The following is a 13670-nucleotide window of genomic DNA, read 5'->3' as shown; positions in this document are numbered from 1 at the left end:
AGAGAGGCCTAGCCTGGAGTAAAATTCAGGGGCTGTCCATCCCTGTGCAGCTGTGCTTGACATGTCATGACTTTCCTGCTAGAGTGGCCGTATGGCCTCTGAAGGGTCTCAAGGCACCCAACTCTGTGACATTCCACTGGGCACACAACAGCCAGCCACTGTCACTCCAGAAAACAGCCAGATGAAGTCACTGGGTCTTGTTTGGATACCCAGCACAGAGAGCCCTAGATCCCCAGGAGAAAAGAGACAAAGGGAAACAGTGACTTTCCAAAGGGAAGAGAGGAGGAAGAAAGCAGGTGGACAGGCCAAGGCTGGTGCAGAAAAGGCTAATTAGCTACATTACTCTGGGAGGAAAACAGTGATCCAGGCCGAGCTAGAACGGATATTCCTTGTGAATGTCTGCACTGGGGCAACAAAGTGCACAAACTCAGACATACAGCTTATTAGCAACATGAGTCGTTAGCCTTGATTTTCTTATAAAACTAGAATAATAAAAATAGCAACTTCATTGGCTCTATGCAGGGTTCAATGAAATAATACGTAAAAAGCCCTTTAAACAGAACCTGACACACACAGGTGCTCAATAACTTTTCATCATTGCTAATATGGTGTTGTTATTATTGTTATGTTTTTAAAACTTTAAAAATAAGGAATAAAATGAAAATTATGAATGCCTTATTTTTTTCTCAATGAATAACATTAAATATTAATCATTGGCCACAATCTATCCTGGGAGCCAAATCACACCATTTAAGTAAAAATAGGTCAATATTCTAAAATCTTTCTGAAGAAGTAATATATAGTCTGTTTCAACAGTGCATAGCAGTTTGATTTTTTTAATTGCTAGTAATCCTTAAATTTCTATTAAAATATTTAATAATATTTTAAAAATAATATTTAGACCATAGCATAGCAATGGTCTAAATGGTCTAAATAGACCAGACCATAGCAATATTTAGCATTCAAGTTCTATTGAACCAAATAAATGCTATCATGAGAGAGTAAAAAATGTAACTCAAGTCTAAAAGGACTATAGTCCAAAACACTCAGATAATTGAGACCAACTGTCTCAGGGCTTGTAGTAGCTGGACAGTTGTCCAAAGTCTTTCCTGCAGACCAAGAGTTGAGTTGTTACCACGTGGTCAGCATATTTCCTTTACCTTCTTCCGTGGCTGCATTTCCAGTCAATGGAGAGCCAGGTCCTGAGACATATTCAGGAATTACAGAGACTTCATATTTTGTGTCTGGAGTCAGGTTCTCCAAGGTTCTTCTCCTTTGATTGGCTGGAGTGGTAACTTCTTTGCTTTCTCCTCCAGCAGTTGGTCTATATAGAATTCGGTACCTTAACACTCTCCCTGGAGCTTGAGTCCAGGTAATTTTAAAGCTATCTGTAGTCTCATCTGTCACTTGTAGGTTTCGAGGTGCTCCTTTTACTGAAATTTAAAAAATAAAGTTGCCTATTTATATGAAAAATATAAAACTAGCTTTTGATCACTAAATTATAGCAGTGCTCTAAACAAAGCCATGAGCAGTTTTTTGCCAAACATCCTGGTTACTTCATTCATTTAGCCAGACATTAACTAGATTCTGAAACAGCAAACAAATACAATGTCAAGAAACAGACCAAGTACTATTAACTTTTTAATCAAATAGAGAGGTATATATATATATAATAGTAAACATTTAGAATCATAAATACTCTATTAAATGATAAATTCATATTGACATAAAATTCAAAAATAAAAATTTGTTTCTTCAAATATAAGTAACCAAGGCTTTCACCCTTACCAGATTTTCTTAGGAAAGTAGGAAAATAATACCTAACACCCAGGTCTACCACATTTACCCACTTGAATGAATTGTCTTATCCAGTCAGTCCCACAACTAACTTTTTATCTGCACAGTCATTTGACTTGGAGAATAATTAGACCATACATGTGCTGGACCAAACACATTACAGATACTTAGTGAATGCTAGTCAGATCTAAATCTCAAGGTTACGTTGCAATGTGGGTAACATGAATAGACTCACAGTCTTAAATGAATTTTTGATTGAACCCAAATGAGAACGTCATTTGACTCTGTGTTTAGTAAACATGCTTAAATGACCTATTTGTTTAATGGGAAAATTGTCCACACAGACATCACATTCAGGAAATGAACTAACAGTTTTTTTCTTCCCAATCCACTGGGGTAGAACCACAGAGTAACATGCCTTCATACACCTCTCATACAATTAGAAGTTTATATAAAAATCCAACACATAAAAGAGAAAGAAATTATATCCCTTAAGAAAAGAAAGAAATGGCTGTTGGCAGACTTGCACCCCTGATATGACAAGGAAAAAGACTAACTTATTCCCCCCAAATTAGGCAGATAAACTAATGGGTTTGAATATAGGCTCTGAAGCTTAATAGATGTGTGATTCTAAGTCTCTACCTTTTAAATGTCAAATGTAATGAAGTGTATCAGAAAGTATTCAACTCTACCTAGCAAAGAGAATATATCTAAACAAACAATGCTTAAAGCATTTGGTAAAATTTGTACATTCATGTTCTTAGCAGCATTATTTACAATAGCAAAAACATGGAAACAACCCAAGTATCTATCATGGGTGAATGATAAACAAAATGTGATTTATACATCCAATGAAGTATCATTCAGCCAAAAGAAGAAAAGATATTCTGACACATGCTACAACATGGATGAACCTTGAGGACATTATGCTAAGTAATATAAGCCAGTCACAAAAGGACTAATATTGTATGATTATTCTATTCATATGAGGTATCCAAAGTATTTAAATCCATAAAAACAGAGAGTAGAATAGTGGTTGCCAAAGGCAGGGAAAGTGGGATATGGGGATTTATTGTTTAATAGGTATAGAGTTTCAGTGTTGCAATATAAAAAATTTCTGGAGATGGATGTGGTGATGGTAGCACAACAATATAAATGCCACTGAACATACACTTAAAAATGATTGAAATGGTCAATCTTATGTTATATAAATTTTACCACAATTAAAATAGAAAACATTGAAGAGAAACCAAGATGTCGGCATAGGTAAACACCTAAAATTGCTGCCTCGCACAACCACTTCAAAACTACAACTAAAGACAAAACAGACATCACCCAGAACCACAGGAAGGCTGGCTGAGTGGAAATTCTACAAATAGAAGGAAAGAGAAAAGCACACTGAGACTCAGGAGGTGCGGAAGTAAAGTGCAGAGGTACGGAGGCATGCGCGCGGAAAGGACTGGCAACTGAGGACGCCAGTGTCTTTTTCAATCGGGAGGGAGTCTCAAGCTCCCAAAGGCCCTGACTCCAGTTCCTCCGGGCGAGTCTCTACAGACCCAGACTCATACGGGGAGAAACTGGACTGTCTGGCAGCGGGCAGAACTCGAGGGCAGCTTTCTCAGAGGTGCTTGCAGCGATTACTGAGGGACACTGAGACCCGGGGGCCTCTTAAGGCAGGACTGAGACCAGCCATAGCTGTTTGCTCCGCCCTGTTGATTCCCTGAGACCCCGCCCCACCCAAGCTGTGAGCAGAGGCTTTTCCATATGAATGGGCTGGCCCTTTGAGATCTAAAATTACCTAACAAACTGCAACTGGGTCAGAGAGAACCAGAACATCCAAAAGAAGGCTCAAGGTCCCACAGCAGCTTGCATTGCTTCACAGCTGGGCCTCATCTGAGCACCTCCAAACCCCAAACAAGGAAGAGGAATCTGCAGATCTCTCCATAGCTCCTGCTGGGTAGCCTCAGGCAGAGGCTAAATTAGCACCTCCTTAGAGATCCAAGAGCCCGTGTACCTAGTGGTCAGAGTGGGACCATCCAGATTACAACTCCTCAGATCCATAAGGGACACACTCAGGGAGCAGACTCAATGAGCACCAAAGCCCCACTGAAGCAAGTCTTGCCCCATAAGGGTGTCTTCAGCACAGAAGTTCTCCCATTGTAGACACAGCTGATTCTCACTGACAATTGGCCTAGAGGCCAATTCCTCCCAGTGATACCAACAACAATCAAGGCTTAACTACAACAAGACTGTGCATACAGCCCACAAAGGGGTGCACCAAGAGTGTCCACCTCAGGTAATTGGGGAGGCTGAGCCACTGGGCCCAATAGTACACCTAGCACACAAAGCCACTCTATCAACACAGGGAAGCAGCCAAAATGCGGAGACAAAGAAACAGATCACAAATGACAGAAATGGAGGAAAGCAAACTACTGGATATAGAGTTGAAAACCATGATTATAAGGTTTTTCAAGAATTTTCTAGAAACCGCTGATAAATTTAGTGAGACCCTCGAGGATATGAAAAAGGACCAACTAGAAATTAAGCATACACTGACTGAAATAAAGAATAATATACAGAGATCCAAGAGCAGACAAGAGGATCCCAAGAATCAAGTCAACGATTTGAAATATGAAGAAGCAAAAAATACCCAACTGGAAAAGCAGAAAGAAAAAAGAATCCAAAAATATGAAGATAGTGTAAGGAGCCTCTGGGACAACTTCAAGCGTACCAACATCAGAATTATAGGGGTGCCAGAAGAAGAGAGAGAGCAAGATATTGAAAACCTATTTGAAGAAATAATGACAGAAAACTTCCCCTACCTGGTGAAAGAAATAGACTTACAAGTCCAGAAAGCGCAGAGAACCCCAAACAAAAGGAATCCAAAGAGGACCACACCAAGACACATCATAATTAAAATGCCAAGGGCAAAAGACAAAGAGAAAATATTAAAAGCAGCAAGAGAAAGAAAGTCAGTTACCTACAAGGGAGCACCCATACGATTGTCAGCTGATTTCTCAACAGAAAATATGCAGGCCAGAAGGGAGTGGCAAGAAATATTCAAAGTGATGAATACCAAGAACCTACAACCAAGATTACTCTACCCAGCAAAGCTATCATTCAGAATAGAAGGTCAGATAAAGAGCTTCACAGATAAGGAAAAGCTAAAGGAGTTCATCACCACCAAACCTATTATATGAAATGCTGAAAGGTATTCTTTAAGAAGAGGAAGAAGAAGAAAAAGGTAAACATACAAATTATGAACAACAAATACATATCTATCAACAAGTGAATCTAAAAATCAAGTGAATAAAAAATCTGATGAACAGAGTAAAAAAATAAATAAAAGAAAATAGAAAACATTTGGTAATATATATTTATCATTAGATTTATAAAGTAAGGCAGTTTCAAAAGTATTTGAACATGAGACTATTGAAACTTGGGACAGAAATGCTGGATAAACAGTACTTCAAGAGTTAATTGCATAATTATTAACAGTTCTCTAAGTCTCTTACCCTCAAATGCACCAAAAGAAATCCAGGAGTTTTACTTAAAAGTTTTTTTCTCTTTTTACGAGGGTTTATGTATAGTTGTATTTTAAAGATGCTAAATCTTACAAAGGCATTCACAGTTCTGAACTATAAAGGAGATGGTTATTTCAAATGCTAACTTTGTTCTACAATAAATTCCTAAATTTTGGAAAAAGTGGCAGAAACCCCATCACACCTTCTTCGGTGGTCTCCTCTCCAGCCAAGGGAATGCTGAAGCCATCTTCATACTCTGCAGTCACATTGACCAAGTACAGGGTCTCTGGCTTCAGGTTGTTGAGAACGACGCTGGTGCTGGTCGCTGGCTCCACCACCGTGACCTCGTCATCCCCAGTAGCTTCTTTATAGGTGATGTGGTAGGAGAAAACATTTTCTCCAGCAGGGGACCAGTTAGTTTTAAAACTGTAAGAAGTCACCTCAGAAAAGCTAAGATCCTTTGGAGGCACATAAGCTAAAAAAAAAAAAAAAAAAAAAAAAAAAAAGAGGACATAGTTTACAATTTTTAAATCTATACAGCAAACAAACATAGACTTAATGACTGCATGTTTCCGAAATGGCTCATAGTCACTTGGGAGAAGAATGCCACTGAGGCTTAATAAATATCCTACACATGACCATTGAGAGACCTCTCACAGCCCTACAAGGAGGTCCTGATCATGTGTCTTGACCATCCATAATACTAAGTTATAATGTTTAAATGACTAATTAAAATGGAATTTGAATCGTGAGCTTCTTAAGACAAAGCAGTAATGCGATGGTCCTACCCACTAGTGGGATTTTAAATAGTAACAGACCTAAGCAAACCTTCAAAATGTTCCCATTCATCCCTGGCAATCATATATTAACCTTTGGTGGTAAACAGTTTATTTCAAAGTAATAATAAATAAATTTTTTCTAACAAAAGAATATTTATTAAACTAAAACATAGAAAGAGACTGTTTAAGGCATACAGCCTGTCTTCAGGAGACATACATTGGAGAGACAAGAGAGTGTGAGGATATCAACAAAACAAAGCAGTACGTATGAACATCAAATGACTGAAAGTAATGTTATAGCACTAGAACAATTAAGAAAGGCTTAATGAAAGAGATGAGATGAGTAACAATGCTGAAAAAAGGGAATGTGAACAAATGAAGAAGAAAAAAGAAGGATAGGGAAGTCTGGATGTAAGGAATGGTGCACAAAAATGGTCCAGGAAAAGGAATGCATAAAATAAATTAAAGATCCAGGACTATGTTCTAGTTGCCCTTGATTCAAAGGACGTAGCTCAGCATCCACCACACAGTAGACACTAGGATCAGAAACATCTCATGACTCTATAAAGTAAAAATGTCTAGGAGAAAGTCATATCTCAGAGTTAAATAAACTAACTTTGACAGTTTTCAATAACATAGGAAAGTTACTTTTTCCTATCTATAAAAAGAATTGAAGAAGCATATTATCCACAATTTTAAAACCAAAAATTCTTTGTGCACAAAGAGATAACTTTTATTCTATAAAGACTACCAACCTTTTTTCTTTATAGCTGCCAACTCTTGCTCAATTCTAAGGCAGATGGACTGTGTGAGTTCAAAAGATATCCTCTGAAAAGCATCAAAATCTTCCACTGTGAACACATGGGTCTCAGCAGGAGGAGAGGCAATAGCTTCCAATTCTGAGCGGACGGCATCTTTCACACCAACTGCAAAGATTTCAACGTCTGAATTTCTTAGCTTTATAGCAGGATCTCTGAAAGCATCTGAAGATTTGCCATCAGTGATAAGAATCATGACCTTTGGTACGTTGCTTCTTGAACCCTTGCTAGGCACAAATATTTTCTCTCTGACATAAGTCATTGCTTTCCCAGTGTTTGTTGATCCTCCTCTGTAGGGGAAGGTGTTTATTGCTTCAATTATATCTTCAACTTTGGTGAATTTTTCCAAAGTAAACTCAGTATGAGGATCCCGGCTGTACTGGACAAGACTTATCTGTACCCTATTTGGTGAAATCTCAAAACTTTTTATGAGAACTTCCAAAAAGGCTCTAACTTTAACAAAGTTGGCAATCCCAATGCTATAGGAGCCATCAACCAAAAACACAATATCGGCTTTTATATCCACACCACGTGAGCATTCTGTAAAAAGAAAGAAATAAGGTTCAAGAAGTATGAATGAATCACTAAAATACAGCTATCTTGTTTTCTTAGTAAGCATGCTTTTTTCAAAGAAAACTATTGCAAATATGTTGTTTAAAACTAAATCTGAATCAGTAAGACATACTATCAAATGGACCTTCACATATTCCAAACTCAGTGATCCACCCGTTGACTCACCCACTTGGACTTTCATTGGCTGAGTCTTCTCCATTATTGAAACAGGTTCACTAGATGTCAGACCCTTCATGGCTGAAACACTGATCTGGTATGCCGTGTCTGCTGAGAGGTCGCGAACACTGAGTGTGGTCGTCTGTGGCCCCACACTCAGAGCATGCTGTCGGCTGCCAGTGGTCATTGGTATAAGGAGGACTTTATAGCCAGTCACTGGGCTTAGGGATGGAGTCCAACTTAGCTTCATGTATTTTGATGAAACTTCCGTGGCAACCAAATTTGAGGGAGGTTCAATAACTAAAAAGTAACAAGCAGAACAGTGATTAAAAATAGCGGTATGCAACCCTATTAATTAAGGTCTTTAGGTTTGGGCCTTTAATTCCCCTTCTTCAAATTAATCATGAATATATCAGGAAGAGTTGCCCAACCTTGTTCCACATCCGCCTGTACCCAGCAAAGCAAAAGACACTCGGTGCCAGATTTTTATCAGGGAGCTGAAGTACAGCAAAAAAACACAAAGTCCTTGGAAGAACTTAATGATAGAACATCTGATGCTTAATTCTTCTCTGGGACCAAGATTTCCATTTTGGTTTTGGTATTTTACTCATTGCCTTTATTCTCAGGTATCAGGGTAGGTACTTGATAAATATTTGTTGAATCAATTACTTAAATTCAAGTCTTCAGAAAGGTTTTCCCTTTTAATTATACTATAAGAATAAAAATATAATCTTTAAAAAAAATACTTTATAGTATGCAAGAAAGATAAACTCAGCAAGTCCAAATTGACAGGTTTTTTTTTATTTTAAACAGTTTTATTCCCACTTTTTTCAAGGTAAGAAAAATAGTTCAATGATGTTCATAATGCCACCAATGAGAGGTAAAATGGTTTACAACATGCATCCCGACAAACAAATATTGAAATCTAAAGAATTTCTATCCTTACTCAATGGAGAACGTAGTCGTGTACTTAACAGAAAACATAAAGTACTTGAAGATATTTCAGAGAAAATCTCCAAGTTTTTACATTTGTCAATGGAATCAGTTTCCCAGAAGATACAGTTTTAAATTTTACATCAGCCTGCAAGAAGTAGATGGTAAAACAGACACAAATTTTACTCATCATCTCCTCAAAAAGGCAATCAGATGTAGTATTTAAATGATGCCTAAAGAAATAAGAAATGGTGGAAGGGAAGCAATGGATGTGCCAGCTGGAAGTCTGGCCAAATCTTTTGAGTGATTCAGAGATAGTACGGGGAACAGACATCTCAGGCAAATTCCATCAAGAGCGAGAAGGCCATGAACAACACCTGCGACATGGCCTGCACCCATACAGGGAGGTTCAAACAGCGACAGAGCAAAAGTTCGGCCTTCCCCTAGTACATGCATGCCAGTGAAGATGAAGAGGAATTAGGATGCTTAACAGATTGAGTAAAGACAGGTTAACCAGAGAAAAGTGGGATGGAGGATGGATTTTGTACTAATATCAACCAAAAAAGTCAAACATTAGGCAGTTAAAGCAAAGAAAAGGATTCGGAACCTATGAAGTAATGAGAAGGAGTTCTGAAACAGAATTAGAGACAATGAACACTGCCAAAATACTTGGGGTTTGGAGATTAAAGAGTTTATGTAATTGAAGATGTAGCTATTTAGAACTTATCTTTAATCACTTGTCAATTCTCAAGCAAAGAGGAGAACAATCATGGAACTTGTGACTTTTTAATGCCCAAAAGGATGGTTATGAAATGTCTTCTCTTTCTCCCATATTTCCAGAAGCAATAGCTTATAAAAATGGGAAAATTTTCCAGATATGGAAGGATCAAATTGACTGATTTTAAAATATTCTTAAAGCTTTGAAAACATGATGCAGAGTGTGATGAAGGAAAACCCATTTCCTTCACCATTTAATACAGTGTTGCTATTAGTTTAAGTTGCAGAATGCTAAAATTAATGTCTCCCCAGACTGTCAATGTTTAAATCAGAGTATGAGATAATTAAAGCAAGTACCTGAATAGCATAATTATATACACTCAACATGAAAAAAAAATGGTCTTAAAGAAAAAGAGCAAACCAAACGTCTAAAAATATCTACACTATATTTTTATTGATTTCAGAGAAGAAGGGAGAGGGAGAGATAGAAACATCACTGATGAGAATCATTGATCACCTTCCTTCTGCACACCCCACACTGGGGATTGAGCCTGCAACCTGGGCATGTACCCTGACTGGGAATCGAACCGTGACCTCCTGGTTCAGAGGTCAACGCTCAACCTCTTACTAGTAGCCACACCAACCGGGCTAACAATATTTTTAAGAACTTTACAATGACAGAAATATTTTATCACTTAATGTTCCGCTGAGGGTAAAAAAGCAGTGCAAATGATATCAACAAGTTGAGTCACTAAAAAACAATACAAGTGGAGTACACAGTTAGAGAATCACTGGAGGATATGGCTGAGTAAATGTGCCTCCTCCTTGATCCTGTAAAGCTATAAATGCTATCAAATAATGAAAAAGGCTAACACATAGAACACTCAGCAGTCCACTCACCTTCTTCTCCACTAATCAATTCACCAAGTTGTTCATCAACACCTGAGCACACCTGGGAGATGATCTCATTCTGAATATCCACAATTGCATCAAAGTTGGCCACGTTGAAAACGTGGTTTAGGGAAGGTGTGGAGGCAATTTGTTTGAGTTCTTTTGCATCTGCAGCTTTAATGCCTTAAAAACGACATGAAAGGGCTATGGTGAAAAGGGAAATGTGCTGAATTGGGGAAGATCTGTGTCTTCTCAGTCTTGCACAAGTGAAGGCATTTTTAAATCTCTATTCAGTCATAAACCAGGATTGCTTTGCTTCGTAACGAATATGCAACTGTTCAAATGACAAGGACATTTTATAATTTCACATCCAGTGGCCAGCCAAAGATGAAAAAACGAATGCTTAGCAAAGCAGAGAGGGCCCTCATCCCAGTCATGCCATCATTTGTCCCTCCATCTGCAAAGATAATACTTTTTTCTTCCAGACTCCTGAATGAGCTGGATGGAACCCTCTAAATTCTTCAAGGATTACATAATACAGGAAACATAAAAAACACTTAATGATCATACAAGGAGGATCTTTATGAGGGTCATTGGCTCAGCATTCTTTGAAAAGTAGAGTGCTGGCCATGAGCGTGAATACCACCTCACCTGATGCATATGGTAAGGGAGCTGGGTGAGAGAGAAATAGACAAGCCAAATTTTTACTCAAAAATTATGCGGCTTGATACTACATTAAAAAATGCAGTAACATTTTTACAGCATCCTTCCCTGAGGAGTCAGGCCTTCATCTTCCTCAGCATTGGGTATTGAAAAGGTCCGAAGTGAAAATAACCAAACTTGGCCTACCCAAAGAGAAAACCTCCACCCCGATGCTGCGGAGCTCTCTGGCTGGAACTTCCACTTCGTCCTGGGATTTGCCGTCCGTGATAATGATCGCCACTTTAGGAAAGCCAACTCTTGCTCCAGCAGATTCCGTGAAAGTATTTTTAATTAGATAATCAATGGCATCCCCTGAAATGAAAGGCAGTGCTATATTTACTCATCCTGCTCTATACAGTTTTGCCCAAGTCAAAAACTATGTGATTGATTTAAAAACTATTTAACACATGATAATTGTGCAATGCTTCATTTCTTTCCCAAACAGGTCTTGCATTTGTTTTCAGCAATAACAACATTCATAAACATACCTGTCATTGTGTTGCCACCTTTGTATGGGATTTTTTTAATTGTGGCAAGAAGCTCATCCCTTTGGTAGTGCTGGTTTAAGTTAAATTCAGTCCTGGTATCAGTGCTGTACTGAATGACTCCAACCCTTGTCTTCTCTTCCCCAATGTCAAAAGCAGACACGAGAGCAGCAATGAAGTCTAAAATGTACTTGAAATTATTTCTCCCCACACTCCATGAGCCATCCACAAGGAACACTAAATCAGTCCAGGCACTGACAGAGCATTCTGAAATACATTGGAGATATTTTTAAGTGATGCGTTATTAAATCTATCCATCACAAAAGAAATACAAACTAACTTTGCAAAAATATTGGCTCCTCAAGTCATTTTGTTCATTAGGACATATTCACATTGGTCTTCACTCACAACTGACATGCACAAGAGAATATAAAATGTTATTAGTACACATAGAAGCATTTTCAGAGCCTTCATAAAGATGCATTTATGGAACTATATTTCTTTAAATTGCTAAATAAGAAATGCAAGAGCAGATAAACAGATTACCTACTCTCCACGAGCATGTGACTCTAGCATTTATGCTATAAACCTATCTATTTTTATCGTCTATTCCTCACTTCTCTTTTCTCCAAGTAAAAATTATACAAAACATCTGGGAGATATAAAAAAAGAAATGTAAGCAGTGTTTTTACTCCTTGGTGTTTAGCAATAAATAAATACAAAACAATTGCTGTACCATTCAAGCAAATGCAGTTGAGTTGAAGAAATGAGCAAATCTTTTTACATTCTCCTGCACTTTACAATATAATTTTCTAAAGTTTGCAGTGGGTTTGTCTGGACGGTTCATAAACTCTAACAGGAGTAAAAACAAGTATAAATATGATGCAAGATAGCCATCATATCTTGTTGTCCTAATTATCAATGTATTTGAATTGATAACTAAAATCTACTTTTATTAAACAAAGATGGGAAAGAATTTTTATTCAAAAGCAAAAATGCACATGGTATCTTTAAATTACTGAAATGCTTTTACAACTCTCTGGTCAAGGGAACAGGTTGGTTTTCATGAAAATCTGTATTCACAAAGCAACACTGGGTGAATTTTCTGAAGATGTTTTTGTACTTGCAGTCACTATGTGTGTGTATATATATATATATTATTGATTTCAGAGAGGAAGGAAGAGGGAGAGAGAGAGAGAAACATCAATGATGAGAGAGAATCACTGTATAGGCTGCCTCCTGCATGCCCCCTACTGGGGATCGAGCCCACAACCTAGGCATGTGCCCTTGACTGGAATCGAACCTGGGACCCTTCAGTCTGCAGGCTGACACTCTATCCACTGAGCCAAACCAGCTAAGGCTGATGGATGATTTTAAAAAAGGTTTCCCTTGGAAGAGGAGGAAAATACAGGTTGCATGCCCAAATAATTTTTGCACACTATATAATAAGCCAATTTAAGTCTATTGAAAAGTCAATATTTGGCAGAATGCTTTCATCTAAAATAAATATGGTGGTTCAGGGGAAATACTAGCATTGTAAGTACATACTTCATTTTAGTTTATTAGACATCACAAAGAATAATAAACAGTGATCTAGAACAAAAAATTCCAGATAAAGGAGACGTTGTGTTCGTAATCTTTTTTATTGTCTCCTGGGTCATAAGTCCAACTTTTACAAGGTAGCAAAGTTAGAAATCCAAGAAACCCCTTTAAGGGTCCATCCACTAAGTCAGACAAAATAGTATGAAACAAACGGAGGCTAGAACCTGCAAAACCTAGACTAAATAAAATTGCTTTCATGTTATTACAAACGCTCCAACTTACCAGTTATGTCTTACAGAGATTCTGTAAAGGCTACAACTGCCATCAACTAAAGTCATGTAAGTACCCTGGACATGAGCATAACATATACACAGACCTGGAAATACATTTTCATGGCAATAGAATTGCTTTAAACACTATGGGGTCATCTCCCTTCTGTTCCAGCCTTATATTTCTCATATATCCCTAAGCTGCCACCTATTTCTATTCGTTTATCTTTGAGATAATGAGTTAAGTCCAGTGATGAGGTTTGTTTCTCACCTACTGCCAAAATCGTGCAGGAAAATTTGGACACACACAAATTGAAAACACCCCCAGTAAAAAGAATCTTATATAATAAAAGGCTAATATGCAAATCAACTGAACAGCAGAGCAATGGGTCATTATGATGCACACTGACCACCAGGGGACAGATTCTCAACACAGAAGCTGCCCTTTGGTGGTCAGTGTGCTCCCACAGGGGGAGCACTGCTC

The 13670-nt window shown here is 38.0% G+C and overlaps 1 protein-coding gene across 8 annotated transcripts in view; it reads right to left on the bottom strand.

Annotated features, from left to right (window-relative positions):
* Positions 1-13670, bottom strand: part of COL12A1 (collagen type XII alpha 1 chain) — a 114417-nt gene that overhangs the window by 87151 nt on the left and 13596 nt on the right. For all 8 annotated transcript variants that reach the window (XR_004969004.1, XR_004969003.1, XM_036318289.1 and 5 more), the window contains 7 exons: positions 11379-11642; positions 11038-11202; positions 10198-10371; positions 7657-7947; positions 6856-7458; positions 5524-5796; positions 1161-1433 (listed from right to left, as the gene is read on the bottom strand). Coding sequence is in view for 6 of the 8 variants with exons in the window: in XM_036318289.1 (XP_036174182.1) it covers positions 1161-1433; positions 5524-5796; positions 6856-7458; positions 7657-7947; positions 10198-10371; positions 11038-11202; positions 11379-11642 (2043 nt within the window). In the remaining 2 variants the exon portion in view is untranslated. The remainder of the gene's footprint in view (positions 1-1160; positions 1434-5523; positions 5797-6855; positions 7459-7656; positions 7948-10197; positions 10372-11037; positions 11203-11378; positions 11643-13670) is intronic.

This window comes from Myotis myotis, unplaced genomic scaffold (genome assembly GCF_014108235.1).
Source record: "Myotis myotis isolate mMyoMyo1 unplaced genomic scaffold, mMyoMyo1.p scaffold_m19_p_7, whole genome shotgun sequence".
Taxonomy (NCBI): Eukaryota; Metazoa; Chordata; class Mammalia; order Chiroptera; family Vespertilionidae; genus Myotis; species Myotis myotis.
The sequence above is the reverse complement of the archived record's forward strand: the minus strand, read 5'-3'. Positions and strand labels throughout refer to the sequence as shown.